The sequence below is a fragment of the Aythya fuligula genome, chromosome 2 (genome assembly GCF_009819795.1).
Source record: "Aythya fuligula isolate bAytFul2 chromosome 2, bAytFul2.pri, whole genome shotgun sequence".
Classification (NCBI taxonomy): Eukaryota; Metazoa; Chordata; class Aves; order Anseriformes; family Anatidae; genus Aythya; species Aythya fuligula.
This window is the reverse complement of record NC_045560.1, coordinates 159,347,224-159,365,433: the sequence shown is the minus strand read 5'-3', so window position 1 is coordinate 159,365,433 and position 18,210 is coordinate 159,347,224. Positions and strand designations below refer to the sequence as shown.

Sequence of the window (18,210 nt, the reverse complement as noted above, 5' to 3'; positions counted from 1 at the left end):
CCTTTCAAATCCCGGTTCAAAGAACACCATCAGAGCTGAGAACATGGGTGCCGCAATCCTTATCAGCAGACAGAGTTCTCCAGGGCACCAAAACCCTGGTGGGAGCATGGAAGGGCACATCACAAGAGGGGGCAAAAGCTAGCTGTGGTTATGGGGAACGTGCACGTAGTTTGCACCAACAGTAAGTTCCAGTTCTGTGAGTACATAACTGCACTGGTGTGGTAGTGAGCTCAAATTGCAGGCGAGGGCTTTGAGGTCCAGCATGGGGCCCCCAGAACTCTCATCTGGGTGACTCAGGGAGTGACCACATGCACTCGCTCTGCATTGTAAGAGATCCTCTCCCAGCAGGCACAGAGCCACCCAATTCACCTGGGACGCTTCCTATGTGCTCTCAGGAAACCTACCCTGGCATTCATGGCCTTGTGGTTTTTCTTGGTTTTCTTCAGGAACTGTTTCAGGCTCCCTGAGGACACATATTCTGTGATGAAGATGACCTGAGAGAGGACAGAGGTGTCAGCTTTCCAGCCTCCCTGCACAGCCAGCACTGAGTGCAGCCCATGGGCAGCACCAGCACACAGCCTGAGTGGGGCTCTGCATAAGGCTGAGAGCAGGCTTCTGGCCACGGTGTCCCAGAGAAGGAAGGGGGGTCGGATCCCACCGGCATCCATCTAGCCTGGCACCCCCAGACACCCCCTCTCCAAGTCCTCCTTACCCGCGCCTTCGAGTCTTTCACATCCAGCCAGTATTTGTGAAGCTTCACAATGTTGGGGTGATCCACAAGCACCAGCTGCTCAAACATGGTCTTGATCTTCTCCTATGGGCAAAGAGGGGACAGGTGAGGTGGCAGCTCCTGGGACTCGGCAGGACACCTCAGAGAGCGAGGGAAGCTGGGACTGAGAAGCAGGCTGGGTCCAGGTCACAGGGAAAACTGGTTTTGGGGTACAGAGAAAACATGGGGCTGGGGGCACACTCTCCAGCGGGAGGGGATGGCTCACCTCGTGCGCTTTAAAGGCCTTCTTGTCAGTGAAAAGCAGCTCATTCCACACCACTTCCACACCCTCCTCTGTGTCCATGGCAAGGAAGGTGCTCTGGATGCCCGGCATGTTTCCCTGATTCACCTGCAAGGCACAGGAAAGTGTGAGACTGCCGAGGAGCATGCCCTGCCCCCAGCTCCCAGCCCCACTGGGAGCCCTGTGCAGAGAAACATGCTGCTTCGATGTTGGTGGACTTCAGCATCCTGCTCCTGAGCAGGATCCTTGCCCATAGAAGGCTCTCCCCAGGACACAGGGAGCAGAGCAAACCCCCAGCCTGCTGCCTGCCCTGCCTGGCCCTCAGGACCTGCCTGCCTGGCAGCTCGGGTCCCGCAGCAGCCAGTACCACTCCTCTAGGACACGAGTGTGCAAGACAGAGCCAGTGATTCAGAGCAGCTGCCAGGACAGCCCCTCTCCTCTCTTCCAGCCCAGAGAGAAGCTGGCCACAGCAGCCACCTGCCAGCACCACTCTTGCACACAGACCCCACATGGGCTCCACATCCCAGTAGATGTTGGGGAGCAACCCACACTTGCAGCTGATGACCACAGACACTCACAATGGATGGGGCAAACTGGAAGGTGCAGACAAACCAAAGCTGTGACATCTTTTAATGTCACTTGAGGTGACCGGGGTCACTTCCTCATGCCCCGGGGTCTGTCTGATGAGTTTCCATCCCCAAAGATCACAGAGCTGCATCCCTGGGCCCTGCGGAGAGCCTTTCATCACCTTTCTGAGCCACATCCAGCATAGACACAGCTGCAGCAGCCCTACCCCTGTGCCAGGTCACTGCTGAACTTGCCTCGAGGCCAGCACCAGATTGCCCATCCCCAGGACAGTGGGAGCCCAGCTCCAGCCCACAGAAAACCTGTTCAAAAGGCACCCAGTTCTGGTAAGGGTTCATTAGCATGGAGACACCTTCACCAAGGACCAGGGTCCCACCTGCCCAGAAAGGTGCCTGCTGTATCCTGAACTGCTGGCTGCGCTGGCTGCACACAGTCACTGCCCTTGCTCTTCCCCCATGAGCACCGCTGCATAGGAGCTCTGCTGCAGCCCCTGATCTTCCTTCCCTTCTCCAGCGGGTTGGGGTCACCCTGCCAGCCCCTGATCTTCCTTCCCTTCTCCAGCAGGTTGGGGTCACCCTGCCAGCTGCTGCAGCTTGGGCAGAGGCAGTGCTGCCCGCTCCCATTGGCATGTGGCAGGGGCGGCGCAGAGCTGCCACAGCCAGATGAAAAGCAGGATTGTTCTGCTGCTGCCAGGGGCCAGCACGCAGCGTCCCACCACCGGGGCTTGGACTGCTACAGCACGGGGCAGCTGTGGGTGCAGGCACGGAAGGGTCACACAGCACCCCCAGCTCATTAGCAGGGAACAGACGGCCAGCTTGTGGCCCAGTTCCTGCTGCGGAGGCACAAAGCACCTCTATTATTTGTTCTCTCTTCTCACAGGCTCCACGTGCTTCGCACAAAGCCCAGCACAGCCAGTGATGGGGCCAGCTGGCCTTGCCGGCTTCAGCCGTTCCCGCAAGCCCCCACAGCCTGCCTGGGCTCCAGTACGACCAGCCAGCACCGAGCCAAGGCAGGTCTCAATGGAGGCTCTGCCGGGAGGGAGGGCGGCTGGGGGCAAGCACCCATGAACCATGAGGGGGCCACTGGTCTGAGTACTCCATGAAGCTGCTCTTCTGCCTCTCTCAAACAATGCCGCTCAAAAATCCTCTCATGGTCTTGACAGAAATCCTGTCCTGAACCCAGCAAGTGGCCATGAGACCTCAAGCAAAATGTCAGCTGGGGAGCATGGCCCTGACAGCCTCTCCATCACCATGAGGACATGTAGGAGCTGCACAGCACTGTGTTGAGGTTACTGATGCCTGGCTCGAAGGCACGGCTAGGGCTGAAAAGCTCTGGTGTCACCTCTACCCACCTCTCTGTATTGCAATGAGGGACCCAGCCTGCAGGACCCCAGACCCGCATACCCACTGTTCCCACCCTTGATGAAGTGGGTGCTGATGGGTGCCTCCCACCCCTGGGCCACACCGAGAACTTGACGTGAGCTCTCAGCACAGGGATGTGAACACACTCAGTCTTGTGCTGAATGGCAACAAAAAAAAAACCACACTGAACAGCTGTCTTGTACGCTGAGCTCTCAGACTGCATAAATAAATAAATGCTGCATGTAAACATACAGGTGACTGAGGGCAAAAGGAGCTGGCTGAAGGTTACTGTCATTATTTGATATCAAGCCTTTCAGGGGCTCTGTGGACACCACGTGGATTTGGACTAACTGGCAAAAACTCTAAAGCCAGACTGGGAAAATTCCCTGTTCAGGCTGCTTCCAGAAAGCCCTTGGCAGGAGCTGAGGCCTGCCTGGAGAGATCACTGGGGACAAGTAAGTGAAGGTTTACAAAAGATCAGATTGCATCTTACAATATATCACTCCCTTTTGTGCTTTTCATATTATGGAGACTGAAACTGTCAACAGAAGGCTTAGTGATATAGTGTCGGGGCCTCGGGAGAGCACTGGTTAAACAAGGAAGGCCAGAAAAGCAATGGGCAGGCATTTCTGCTACCACTGGGAGAGGCCTGTTTTGGAGAACAGAAGGACATGATGGGTTGTTACTCTTCTGGGGTGGCTCTGGCAGATGGAGAAGACATGGACACAGCACCTGGAGGAGAGGGGACTGCTCGTCTCCTGTGCCCTTCCAGACACCCGCACATGCTGGCCCTATCCCTCAGCAGAAACATAACCCTGTCCTCCATCCACCCTTCATGCCATCTAGATCAGCACTCCCTGATTACTGTGGGAGGCGGAGGATAGCATGGAGGATAGCATGTGTCCCCCTGGTGACACAATGACTGCAGGTATTTGTTGGAGCCACAGGTCACAGCCTCTGCGCTTCATGGCCCGGGGAGCAGTGTCAGCACTGCTCTGCCATGGAGCAGAACCCCCTGACTGCAGCACTAGAAGGACTAGCAGCGCATGAAGATGGTGATGCTCACAGCTGGCACAGGTTACCTGACTCCTCGTGACACTACAGCATTTTATCCCTTTTGGCACTGGGAACCTGCAGGATTTTCTGGGGCCACAAGGCTGAGCAGGGAACACAATGTGCGCAGGAGAATGCTTTGCAGAGTAAATCCCCAACCTGCCCCTCTGCTCCAGGATCTCATTAGCCTGGGTGAGAGCAAAGGCTGTGTCTGGGCTCTCAAGGGACTTCTGTTCAGGTTGCAGTTAGCACACAGGTGCTGCTAAGGCTCAGGAACACACCTCAGATGGCAGAGCCTGTCCTCCCAGAGCAGCACATGCAAGCAGCAGAGACAGAGGACTGTGTTTCTACAGGGCCTCCCTTCCCAGCCTGAAGCTGGACTGACTCCCTTTGCCTTTCCAAACCACAGGGATGTTCTCCTGTGTTCCCTGGCCCTGACAGAGGATGTAATCCTCTCTCCAGCACCCCATGCTCTGTAACACACAGGGTAGGGGTGACTGCTGCAATACAGAAATAATGTTTTTAAAATATGTAAAAAGGGAAAAAAAGAGCTTAGATAGCTGAAGCCACACTAACACCTGTGCTGCTCCCCTTAGCTTACCAAGGGGCAGGGACAAGAAGAATTGGCGGTGGCAGACTGCACGAGGAGCATAAGCTGGTGCAGGTCCAGTGGGAGCAGCAGTGCACATGCAGCTTGCACCCAGCAGATGAGGGAGGCTCATCCATGGCCCTGCTGTGCATGTTGGTGATTCTTAGGGTGAACAGCTGACAACCCCATCATCCTGAGCTCGGAACACTCTGCCCGGGGTCTGAGACTCTGTGGCGTGGATCTGAGCTCTGCTTCTAGGGCCCTGTTTCAAGCACTAACAGCCCTTTGGTCCCTGGTGTGGGAGCAGGGAGGAGCAGCAGCCCTGAGCAATTAGGGAGCAATCTCCCAGGCCTGCCTGTGCTGCTGCACGATTTCACCTGGCAGCAGGTACACCAAAGGCTGTGACAAAAGAGGCAGCTGGGTGACATCCACCCCTCCTGCTATCTGCAGTCCACAGCAAAACAACAGACCAAGCCTAGTGTCCTGTGACAGAGCAGGAGCAGGACGAGGGATCTGTGCTGCCAGATAAACCTGTTTTCTCTGTGTGATCATGTTACACAATTAGCAGGTGAAGGGAACACATGAGATGGAAAATATTTTGATTCCAGTGAAGCATTTGATCCTACCTCTTACAAAAACATATTCTTCGCACTAGTTCAGACCAGTGTGGATAGACAGCTAATGCACTATCCACCGCAGAGACTCAGCTGAGCAGGGATGGTGGAGTGCCACGCATGGGGCCGGGGGTGCTTACACAGGTCAAGGCAAACTCTGTTGCAGTTTAATATCTTCTGTGCAATGATGGAGTGAAGCGGTGCAGGTGCTGGGGTCCCTGTTCTGGACAGTGCTGGGGGAGTGGTGGACCTCAAAGAGGAGAGAAGCAGCAGAGCTATGGGCAGAAGGCAAGAAGTGGCATGCAACCAATCAACCAGGAAAAAACAAAAAAAAGGTGTCCAGCGCCACTGCAGGCAGGAGAGATGGAGGGAAGAGAACAGGCATGTGGCCAACACAGCAGAACAGACAGCAGCAGAGACCTGCTGTCCGAGGGCAGAAGGAGCACCCACTTCATGCAGCTCTTTCCATGAACTCTCCCTCCCCATCCCCATGAGGTCCCCTTCCTGTCAGCAGTGGCAGGATGGCTCCGGCTTGAGAACTGCAACCTCCCCCAGCAGAATTCACAGCATCTCCTCAGCCTGACTCTGCTGCCCATAGGTGGGAGGGCTGGGCACCGTTCCCTTCTCCCATACCCACTCCTGCCCTTGCCACTTGCCCAGCAGCTGCTGGAACAAACCCTGAGATCCATGACCTCTCCTTCCACTGCTGGGAAGGTGGCACAGAAGTGTATTTTTCCACTGCCCAGATAAGAGCCAGGCGAGATCCTGCAGGCATAAATGTTGTTACTACCAGGGCAGACGACGGGCACTGCACGGACGCCTGGCTGGTGACAGGGGAGGCCGTTTGCTTTACCCCAGGGCGCTGTGCAGCCCTGGGGAGGTGCGAGCCTATGGCTGGAGGAGGTGCCCCAGGACAGGAGATGCGGTGTCCCTGCCTGCCACTGCAGCCCCCACGCCCATGCACCTGAACGTGGGGCAAGCGCCCAGGGGTGGGTTTGCAGAGAGAAATTTGGTGTCATTTACCCCCTAGACTGCATGGAGAGAGTATTTGCTCTCTTGCTGTGATGGTGTAGAGCAAACCCAGGCTGAACATGCAGGATGCCATAATTCCATTTCCATGAAAGGTAACGAGCTCACTTCTGATCCCAATATGACCACTTTGGGGAATGCTAAAACACTGCCTTTCATGTGCTTATTTTGCTAACTTGTGAAATGGAACAGCAAACCAATGAGCATTTGACCATCTTTGAACCCGTTTTGTAACATGACCATGGGACGCCTCCTCCCAGAAGTGAAATAAAAAAGCTTCTGGGACCATGTGTGATCTCAGGTTACATCAGAGAAAAAAGAAGGAAGTAGACAAGGGACACTTAAGGTGTAAAAGCTAGCAAGGTTCATATGAGATGTCTGGCCACTGTAAATGAAAATATCTATATGCAAATGGAAGGAAAAAAAAAAAAAAAAACTTGGTAAAAACAGGAAGGGGTCAAAACATGGAGAATCCTGGTAATTTTAACAGCTCTTTGGTGTCTAGTTTGAGCAAAGAAGGAGCAGCTGCATGCATTCGTGACATGGTGAGAAGCTGGAGCAGACAGATAGTGTCTTAGCAAAGAGCAAATCAAGTAGCCCAGGAGCAAAGAGCTGTAAACAGATAGGCATTCTTGTGGAGTATATGGATAGAAATAAAAAAGCATGTTACCACACGAAAAAGGACAAGTTTCTGCACTAACCTTTACCACCCAGCTAAGTCACCACCCTCCTCAGCAATGAGAACAAGGCGGAGGATTGTTGTGACCAGGAAGATCATGAAGGATTAAAGGATCCTTGAAACAGAGAAAGCAGCAAGGGAAAGCAGACCCAAAGCAAAAGGTGAAACAGTCTCCCCGTTCATCGCCCACACAAACTGGAAGTGCGATGACGAGGACACTAAATCTAGCATGCCAAGTTTTGTTTGTTGCCAAACTATCAGAAAACATGCTGGGAAGAGGACTTCACTGTCTGCTTCCCATTAAGTTTACCTACTGGTGACTTACGCCACCTTAGTTCAGACAACTTCATCTTGCTCTAATATCCTCATTACTCTAATATCCTCAGCCAAAACCACTTGGGATGCTCCACTTCCTACGTGGAGCCCAGAGCAAAGCCTTGTGATGATATGAACCTGTCTGATCAGCTGAGGCCAGCAGGTTTGCAAGTAAACTCATCCTGGAAAGCTAAACAAACAGCAAAAACAAAAAGACATAAAAACAGTAAGGGGAAGAAAAAAATAGATGGCATGAAAAGAAAGAGCTAAGTCCTTCAGCTGATCCCCTCTGCTCTGGAAAAGCACTTCACAACAAAGCACACTTCAAGTCCTAGTCTCCTGGGAGGGCTGGCAGCAAAGCAGCTTTTAAAAATAACTCTGGTGGCAAATATTAAATACTTGGGTGCTTTCCAAACAATGTATCACAGAACTGGTTATCCTCACTGCAAACATCATGAATGCCCAAAAAAGGGGGAAGCCCCTTCCACCTCAGTGTATTAAATCCTAGATTATTTCTCCATACGTTGTTTTCAGTTTTAGGTCTGGGGGAAGCTATAACAACATTTCAACATCTCCCCCTCTTGCAGCTTTTCTCAAGTCACTTTATTTTCTTCAAAATCTGCTTAAGTATTTCTTTTCTTTCTTTCTATTCCTGTTTCTCTTTTTCCCCCCCTTCCTCCTGCTGCTTTTAGAAGTTGGTTAAAGCTCATAGTTCAAGGGCTCTGTATCATTACACATGCAGTCATTAACCCTTTTATTAAACAAGGTGCCCAAAAGGGGAGCAATAGGCTATTTAGAGCAAAACTGCGACCAGCCCTATTTTAGCAATGAGCAGCTGCACTGGAGCTGCCAGCTCTGCAAAGCAGAATGCGGGGCTTGTGATGTCAGGGTTACACGCAGAGAATGGACCTAACATTCGGTCCTGTGAACGACAGCAGAGCCCTGCCAGAGCAAGCATGTGCTCACGTGCAAAAAGAAGGGGTCAGGAATGCCGAAGGCAACCCAGGGCACACTTGATCCTGGACACTCTTCTGTGGAGCACCAGAGGCAGAACTGTCCATCTGGGACACCCGCAGAGATGGATGAGAAAGGTGCTGGAAACGGCCTGAACCAGGGGTACATTACCAATTAATGCCATGGAACCAGTGCTCGTGAACAGCAGAGTCAGCAAATGTCTACTGGTCATAACAGCCCCCTTTCCAAAGGGATAAAGGTTTTGCAAATGCAAAGCGACATGGATACATAAACATTTGTTTTTAGCAACATGGTGCTAGAGCTTACTCAGGAAACTGTAATCAGACTAGGAACCCCACCGCATGGGAAAAGTTTTGCAAAACTTTTTAAAAAGCAGTATATCAGGTTTCATCTTCCGTATTACTCTTACTCCACAGGACGGGTGGAAAAAGTAAATGAAGTCATCAAACCAATGCTGAAAAAAACGTATCTTCCTAAATGGAAAAGTCTACAGCAGCAGCATTCCTTTGCTGTACTTTCACACTAATATCAGGGAGAGAAGTGAAGGAGGCAGAACACGGGTTGTGCTGATGCTGAATGTGAAGTCGCTGAAGGATTCACGTGACTGTTTCTCCAGATAACTTGCAAAAATACTTTAAGTGCTTCTATTTCCTAAGCTGTGACTTCATATGCATCATAAGTATATGCATCATCAACAGGCAACGGAAGTTGTGCAGGGAAGTATTCTCCTCTTTGGCGTGTACGGCCAGACCCAGCACAGAGGTAGGAACCGGCACCGCACACAGCACGTTCAGGCTGTTGCACCCGTACCTGAACTGGGTGTAATAACGCACTCTGTAGGGCTGCAGAGAATGGCTGTAACTGCTACATGTGAAAACAAAGGTGCAGTCCTTGGGTACATGTTATTAATAGATACACACTAGGAATTCATCATAACAAGCTTCTCAGCCTACACCACAGGGCACCACGGTTTAAGCATTAGAAGCCTACGCAGGGCGCTCACCCCTGCTCACTTCAGCTTTCCAGGCTCTGGACACTGCTGCAGACTGCACGTCTGAGCTCTCCCACCCCTCTGAACCCCTTCTTGCAACAGCAGGACCTTGGATCAAGCACAGCACCATGGGTCCTACACAGGACTCAACTGTTGCGGCAAAAACAAGTTAAGGAAAAAAAATAATTATACTAAATTATCAGGATAAGGAGGGAAAATCCCTCTTGGTAAAAATACTCGATGTGCTTATGGAAATCTGAATGTTTGTTAAACAGAATGGCTGTTTATCTACATTAGAAGCTAACAGCTTACAAATAGCAAACTGTTTTCTTCCTGGTACATAACTGAAGCATCTAGGAATATGCAATAACTAGTCTCTTACACAAAACTTCCTTCACTTTCATTTGCAATGTTAGGCAGTGCTGCCACTTCCCTGTTTGAATTCATGCATGCTTTTGTTGCGGCAGCTTTACAGCTCATGGCCCCTGTCCCTGTTAAGCAGACTGCTCTCCTCGGGTCGCTCACCTGAATGCACCCCTCCCCAAGGCATGCAGCTCTGCCATGGGTGAACAGTCAGGAGATGTGATGTGATGAGCCCCTTGCTCGGCAGATGTGGTGATGGCAGCACTGTAATTCATTTCTTTGATGTGTGGCCACCTCTCAAACCACTGAGACACACAAGACACACGAGCTTTCCTGCCACCCCCTGCTGTCCTGCAACACCCACAAAAGGTCAGTCCTCCCCTCCCAGCTCTCCATCTAGAAACACCACAGACGGGTGGCACGGCACAGTGACCAATTACCAAAACTTCTGTGTGGAAATGTCACTGGTGGTGCTGTGCACCTCATTTGTTTCCACCTCTCCCACACACTGCACAAGGGGACAAACCTCCAGGGGCCAGTTCCAGCCACTGCAATGCCGCTCTGGAGAGCTCAGAGCTCACTTGTGGAGTTATATGCTAAAATATACACCATTAAATGTCACCTTTGGGTCAAAATAGACAGGGATTGTTCAGCCAAGAAATGACCTCCAAGCCATGTCTATGCCAAGGACAAGTAGGGTGTTTGGATGGTTTTGGTGGGTCACAGATTAACACACATCATCCAAGAACTCTGTGAAAACACACAGTGTGACTGCAGGTCAGATGCCATTAAATTACAGGAGTTATCCAGCGTAGCCCAAATGGCTCCCCCCTATTGCTCACTTCCAACACACAGCGGAGGTCATTTTGTGCCTGTAGGTCTAAACGCAGGAGCATCAGGGTGTTCTCAGCCAAAAATCTGTTTTCCTGACAGCTCTCCTCAGCCCTTCAGCTGTCCCGCAGAGCCACCTGGCAGAGACCACGGGGTCTGCCAGCTGCTCCTCCATTGCCACCCCAGGCCTCACCGGCAGCACGTGGCAGCTGCCTGGGGCTGAGGACGTGCCGCAACGCCTGCACCAGCAGCCAGAGCTCAGCGCCTGCCGGGTGCAGGGTGCAGTGGTCGGATGGATGGCTGACGATGGGTGCCAGCAAAGCCAGTCCCAAAGAAGATACGGGAAATGACAGAAGGCAAAAATGCATCTGGCTCAGATGTGGCGCCCAGGTGGGATCTGATACCCCAGGAGAGCAAAGGGCGAGGTGGAAAAGAAAACGTGGGATTTTGAATGTGGAGTCAGGCCCTGGCATCCACCACGCAGCACACGCACCACCGCATGCGTGCTGGGGCATAAGGCTGCAGCACTAGCCATGTGGAACGTACCCCTGCGAGGCTCTGATGCACGGCAGAGGTGTTGAGGTAGTGGGGAAGAGAGATCGAACTGTGATGTGTGGGTGTGGAAGTGCCAGAAAGCACAGAGCGACACAGGAAAGGCAGGTGCTGGTGGCACCAACAAAGGCAGATCATCAACATTTCAGCAAAGCCCAGGCTGGGATGAGGGACAGCCTAAAACATGAACAGCCTGCAGCCCAAGTGGGGCACTGAATGGACTACAGAAAGGTTGTTAGCAGGCAGTGGGAAGATAAAGAACAGGATTAGCCTGGGATGGGCCCTTTAGAAGCTGTGATCGCTGTCCCACCTCTGCCTGGGGTGAGGATTTACCTACTGACTTTGATCTCTTTGATTCCTGGGTGCCCTGACAGAGGCAGGGAGACTCAGGCTCCACTTTCAGGGGGAGAGACATTGCACTGACCTGGGGGACAGGTCTGGAGGAGAGAGGTCAAGGGTGATGATGGGAGCTCTGAACAACACAGGACACACTGCAGGAGGGCTCTGCTGGGCCCCTGGGCTGGCAGATGAGCTGCAACGGTCCAAAGCTCTTCTCTGGAGAGCAGGAACCAGACTCTCCAGCCCTGGGGGCAGTAGCGCGGGGGCCAGCCCCCATCCCCGCCATGCCCCACAGTGCAAGTCCTCATTCCTGCAGCTCCCCTGCCCCCAGACTCCCGGTTTCCGACGTGCCACGGCACCAGAGACACGGGGCACGGCTCGAGGAGCACGGCCAGCGAAAGCCTCCAGGACGGGGCTCACCGCCGGCTCCAGCGGCGCCCGGCTGCCCCCGGCCACCAGTGCCCTCCGCTGCGGGCTGCGCGCCCGGGACCGCCCGGCTGCCCCGGGCACGGCCCGGCTCCCCGCACCGGGGCTCCCCGCACCGGGGCTCCCCGCACCGGGGCTCCCCGCACCGGGGCTCCCCGCACCGGGGCTCCCCGCACCGGGGCACGCACAGCCCCGCTCCCCGCGCCGCCGGCCGCCCCCGTCCCTCGCTGCCCCGCGGGGCTGCTCCTGCCCCCCGGCCGCGGCCGTCGCCCTCAGCGGGCACCTGCGGGCGCCCAGCGGGTCCCGGCAGCGCCGCCCGCGCCCGGGGCGGGTTGCGGGATGCGGGATGCGGCGGGGCCGGGGGCAGCGCTGCCGCCCCGCACAGCCCGGGGCCCCGCGGGGCCCGGCGGCGGCTCCCGGCCCCCGCGCCCGGCGCCCACCTGCTCGCGGCGCTTCTGCCAGCGCCCGCAGGGGCTCTCCTCCAGGATCTCGCTCTCCTCCTCGCTCTCCTCCTCCTTCTCCTGCGCCAGCCGCGCGTCCGGCTCCGGCACCGCCATCCCCGCGCCGAGCCGAGCCGAGCCGAGCCGAGCGGAGCGGAGCGGAGAGGAGCGGAGCCCCGCCGCGGGCTGACAGCACCCCCCTCGCCCCGCCGAGCGGGGGCCGTCCCGGGCTCGTCCCGCCCCGCTCCGGACGTGCGGCCGCGCACGGCCCGCCCCGCCGGCACCGGGGGGCCGCCAGCCCCCGGAGCGCCACCGCTCCCTCCGTGTCCCGGGACCCGACCCCCGGGAGGCTCCCCCTGAGCCCCGGGCAGCGGTGCTGTGCCGGAGCCCTGGCACCGGGAGCGGGGGCTGGGGGCTCCTCCTGGGGGCTCCTGGAAGCCGCCCGGGCGTGGGGCTGGGCAGCGGCCGGGGGGCCCTGGTGATGAGGGAGGACCGGGGGGACCCGGGGGTCCCTTCCCACCTCAACCCTTCTGTGATTCTGTGATCCGAGTGCCCGTGGTCCTCGCAGCCCTTTGATTTTCTCCTGCAGCCGAACGCTGCCATCTTGCCATCATCCCAGGCAGCCGCTGGTCGGTGCTGGGTGCTGGGTGCTGCACCCCGCGCGGGAGCACCCAGCTGGGCGCCCATGGCACTGTGCACCGAGAAAGCACTTCAGCCTCTCCAAGCAAGAAATCTTCCAGATGTTTTCATTCCTCTGGAAAGTTTCTGGCTCGTTCACTGTTTTTCTTTTATTTCTGGCCGTCTCTGGTTTCTTTTAGCGTGCTCATTATTTGTTCCACCCTGCTTGTTCCACACTGGTGCCTGCTTGCTGTTTTGGGAAACATTCCTTCACCCCAGACCGTTGCCCTTTTTAGCTGGTGTGGTTAAGCAGGAGGGACTGTGGTGAGTGTAGCTGCTGGATGAGGAGGCACTGGTGGCACACCAGGTATCCTGAGCTTTGTTAGCCTCAGACAGTGCATGCAAAGTCCCACTCCAAGCAGCACAGCATAAGTGAAGGGGAGGTGTTTCAGTGTGTGGGTGCACCAGGTCCTGCTCTGACCACTGAATGCATACAGGGAAACTGGTGCCACCATTCCCAGCCCTGTGGTGCTGCCATGGGCACTCAGAAGGGACTGATCTGCTGCTGCTTGCTCCCCGTGGCAGACCCTTGTCTGAGCCCACATGGGTAAATCCCAGCCCTAAAGCTGTCCACCACCAGTGTCAGCCCTGTGTGAAACCTGGCAGATTGTGTCACCACCTCCTGGACTGCAGAAGACCATCCCAGGCCAGGGCTACCTCCAGGCACACACTGGTTACACCCGTGCCTACCAGAACAGACCTGTGGGTAAATAAGTCACTGGGTCTTACCAAAGTGGAAGAGAAAAATTCAGCTGGGAATAAGCACAAGGGCAGGGAATAAGAGGGCTGGAACCAGATGAAAACCACACACCATGCCTCAGGAGCCTTTCCTATTGGTGTCTGTCTCTGTGCGTCCCCTTTCTGTGAACGATGTTTTTGTGTTGCAGATCTGCCAATTGTCCACCAGTTTCAGTGTAAGTGCTAGGTGGATAACCTGTGCTGGAGTTCATCTACCGGTTTCAACAGATATCCTTTACCAGTAGAAACTCTGCCACAACAAGGAAGACGGATCAAATGCAGGCTGAAAGAGATTTTGAAAAATAACTGGCCAAAGATAAAAAGTGGTGCTCAAAGACATGGAAGGCAAGAATGTGAGCAGAAGATACGTAGAGCCAGGGGAGGATGAGGGTCTAAATGGGGTCACTGGAGGGATAGGACTATAGTAAAACAGCAAATTGTAGCATTTACTACAGAAGAGGTCACAGATGAACCCTTTCTTTACATGAGGAAAATTGGAGGATTTGTCTCAAAATGAGGTGGCAAAAGATCAGATTATGAAGCTAATCAATAATAGGAATCATAACAAAGTGCCAGGGTGAAATATTTGCCTAAGAGGTTTGGATGAATGCAAATGTTTAATTGCCAGAGTGTTTACAATGGTACATAAGGCAGACTTGGTACCACCAGGCATTGCTGTTCAATACGTTCACATACAATCCAGAAAAGGGATGAACAATAAGTGGGCAGAGTTTGCTAATGACACCAAAGTGTTTGGGACAGTCAGCTCTAACGCTGTCTGTGAATTGCTGCAGAGACTCTTGTGACACAGGGAGGGGTATCAAGAGCGTGGACTCATTTTCATACGAAGCAAAATACTGTTTGCAAAGCAGCTGCTGAGCTGGGGATATGCAGATGGACTGCACCACGAGTGGTACAGAGAGCACACACAGGAATGATTATTCACCATGTTGCACAAACTGGTGTTTGGGATGGCCAGTACAAAGGCTATGCAAGAGTTTTAAAACAAATGAATGGGAGTAATTCTTTACTGAGTGTTTCTTGGGGGGAATGTTAGTGGGTGAAACATTGTGGAATTCATTGCCACAGGGTGTTTACAGTGGCCAAGGTAGAAAAGGATTTTAAAAGCCATTAGGCAAATTTGTGGGAGAAAAATTGATTGAGGGCTATTAAACACAAAGACGCAGATGTAGCCTCTGGCTCAAGAGGGCTCTAAGCTGCAGTTTGTCAGAAGCTGCTACTCTGCAAAAGCCAAATATTGTTCAGTCCCCACAATGGTTCCTGTGCTCTTCCTCTTGGGATCAGCTATTAGCAACTTGCAAAAATAGGATTCAGGGATATGCAGGATTTATGTCTTACCCAGGGGAGTTGCTCTCATGCTGTCTGCTGCTCCATGTTTTCTGAGGGGGAAGCACTTTTCACATGTTCTTTGAGGACTTCTGCTGTTTTCATTTCTGCAGGTGCTAGACGTCCTTAGCTGGGTTTGGCTGCCTCCCTGGACTGGCCACACTCTTTGTGTACAGGCAGGTCATAGAGAAATCTTTAAGATCCTTTGAGGCATACAAATTACCTCCAGCAGCATGAATTGCCTGGATCCTGGATGTCTCTATTCCAACTCAGTCATTTTGAGTGCAGCATTTTCAGCATGTGACACTTGCGGCTTCCTTGGGATGTTACAGGAAAGGAGGTGATGTCCAGACAGGAGCAGAGGTGATAGTGAATTGGTGGATGTTCCCAGAGCAGTAATGTGCCCGTGTCATCACTGATCTCTCACCTCCGCCTCGACAACAGCCCTACATCCCACTGCCTCTTTCCCTGCCCCTCATCCTCAGTGCCTCATCCACATGATAGTAAACCTCTGTATCTTCTTTCTATGGCTTCCTTTTTGCTTGCTGAATAACAAAAAATGGAGCATATTTATCTTGCCTGTCCCTTTTCAGGCATGAGTCATACAGTCTTGCATTCGCTGCTTGTCCTGTCACATAAAGAGTAAGCAGGAGAAACCTGGTCCATTCTGGTGGCCTCCACACTTCTCTACTGAATGTGCCCTCCTGAAGCATCCATCTCCCTCAACGGTGTGCTGGGGAGAGCAGACCCGTGTTTCTGCTGCCAAACACTCCCACTGGGTGCTGCTGAAGTGTGACGGAGGCCCTCACCTCCATGAGACCGGTGGGCTCTGCTCTGTGCATGTGCTTGGAGAGCGGGTCTCTGCATGCCAGGGGTCTGGTGCTCTGCAGCACAGCTCCGGGAGCTGGCTGCTGCTACCTTCTGTCAGGGATGCCATGGTGCATGGCATGCTGCCCTGTCCATCTGCTGGGCCTTAGAATCACACAATCATTAAGGTTGGAAAAGACCACCAGGATCATCTGGTCCAATCCCCCCCCCCCCCCCCCAATGTCACCCACTAAACCATGTCCCCAGGCACCACGTCCAACTTTTCCTTGAACACCCCCAGGGACGGTGACCCCACCACCTCCCTGGGCAACTCATTCCAATGCCTGACTGCTCTTTCTGAGAAGAGATGTCTCCTCATTTCCCACCTGAACCTCCTGTACTGGGTCTGGCTGGAATGTTAACTTTCCCGGCAGCAGCCCATACAGTGCCGTACTCTGTACTTGTAGCTAGAACAGCATGGTAAAACCACCACACCTCCCCTGCCACAACTTGAGGCCATTCCCTCTAGGCCTATCGCTGGTTACCTGCAAGAAGAGGCCGACCCCCAGCTCCCCACACCTTCCTTTCAGGTAGTTGTAGAGAGCAATAAGGTCTCCCCTGACCCTCCGGGGTAAACAACCTCTGTTTCCTGAGCTGCTCCTCACAGGACTTGTGTTCCAGGCCCTTCACCAGCTTCGTAGTCCTTCTCTGGACATGTTCCAGGGCCTTGATGTCTTTCCTGAAGTGAGGCACCCAAAACTGAACACAGCACTCGAGGTGTGGCCTCATCAGAGCTGAGCACAGGGGACCGATCACCTCCCTGGTCCTGCTGGCTGCACTGTTCCTGATACAAGCCAGGATGCCGTTGGCCTCCTTGACCACCTGGGCACACTGCAGGCTCGTGTTCAGGTGAGCGTCAACCAACACCTCCAGGTCCTTTTCCTCTGCACAGCCTTGCTCCAGTTGATCCTCTGCTTTGTCTCACCTCGTGCCACCACCAGTTTGCAGTCTTGGACTCAGTCTGGGGCAGGTCTGCCTGCGTCCTGCAGCACAAAGTCAGGAGGCAGGGCTGCTGGCAGGACTGCCCTGAAGTCACAAGGCTGCAGCTGCCATCAGCCCCTCTCACCATGAACTCCTCCTTGGTTGTTGTGAGGACAGGGACTCTTCCAGCGAGCCACCATTTGCGCTGGGGCTCTTGGCTGGGGACGTTAGGGATATCAGTGAGATAACTGGTGTAAAGGTGCAGCCTTTGCTTTGCTGCTTGGAGTGATTTCTCCTTTTCCACTCTCTCAAAAGAATTATCTAGTTCTGCTCAGTAGCAGCTACTGGTCACTGGAAAGGGGGTTCTCAGAAGTGTGGAACTGGGCCTCCTTTCTGATCTTGTTCAGTTTAATCGGGTGTCCTGGACGCTGCTGCCTCAAGGACTCTGGTTTGAACTGCACTGCTGCGCTTTTAACCGTGGTGTGGCTGGAAGAGTGCATAGGATCTGAAAGCTGCTTTACAGCATGGTGGTCCTGAGGGGTTTATCATGCAGTGATGTGCAGCTTGGCAGGGGCTCCTTGCTTTATTTAATGTGTGTGTCCCCCTTGATCAGGGAGGTTGGACCAGATGACCTCCAGAGGCCCCTTCAAACCTCAGCCATTCTGTGTTTGTATATCATTTTGGGTGTGCTCTGACTTTAAATTGCTGGAGTCTGATGGGATTTTAGAACCCCTTTGGGGTTAGTGTGCATGCTTCCCTCTCCAGAGCTCTCTGAAGGATCTGAGATGTGCAGGGGAGCCTAGGGGACGCAGTGCGGCTGTGACCATCCCTCCCCACTTCGGCTGGGCAGCACCGGCTCCTGCAGTGTGCTGGTGTCTGCGGTGCTGAGGTTTGGGCTGAAGCTCCACGTCTCCCTTCCTCCCTGCCTGCTAGGAGGCCCCTCTTGGCTTGGTGTCTATTTTTATCCACATTTGATGGATTGGGCTGGGATGTAATGACGTCACGTGTTTTTGCGCAACTTGCACTTTGTTATGGTTTAAGGTTCAGTCTAGGTGCCAGACTGACTCTGGGAAGCTGACAAACATCTTCCCTGCTGCGTTGCCTTCTTTCAGCACATTTGTTAGTGGTTTCTGCAGGGCAAACATGTGGCCAGCAAAGAGCTCCTCTGGAATGTGTTTGTGTTTACTGAGTTAATACGTAAGGCTGTAACCTCCCCTGTTCTGCAGCTCCTCACTCTTGTCCTTCACAGACGCACAGCCTACATGTGAGTGTGACCTGCTGCTGTCAGCAGGCAGTTCAGATGTGTGAATTCACAGGAGGGCAGGCTGGCATTCATTTAATGCTGCAGGACCAGACCCCTCCGGAGAGCACGGCAGCGCAGTTTCCTGTACTTCTTACAGCTATTACTGCTGAAAGCATCTCCGTGGTCACCCTGGGGATGGTGCATCCTTCTGCAAACATCTCAGGGCAAAGTTCAGGCCAGAGAGCTCGGGGAGGGGCTGCAGAC

At 53.9% G+C, this 18,210-nt stretch overlaps 1 protein-coding gene across 1 annotated transcript in view; it reads right to left on the bottom strand.

The window, feature by feature from the left end:
- Nucleotides 1–12,355, bottom strand: part of NRBP2 (nuclear receptor binding protein 2) — a 31,280-nt gene extending 18,925 nt beyond the window's left edge. The window contains exons 1-4 of the mRNA XM_032181583.1: nt 12,153–12,355; nt 996–1,118; nt 713–814; nt 405–494 (exon numbers count right to left, since the gene is read on the bottom strand). Coding sequence (XP_032037474.1) covers nt 405–494; nt 713–814; nt 996–1,118; nt 12,153–12,269 — 432 coding nt within the window. The 5' untranslated portion in view covers nt 12,270–12,355. The remainder of the gene's footprint in view (nt 1–404; nt 495–712; nt 815–995; nt 1,119–12,152) is intronic.
- Nucleotides 12,356–18,210: the final 5,855 nt, after the last annotated feature.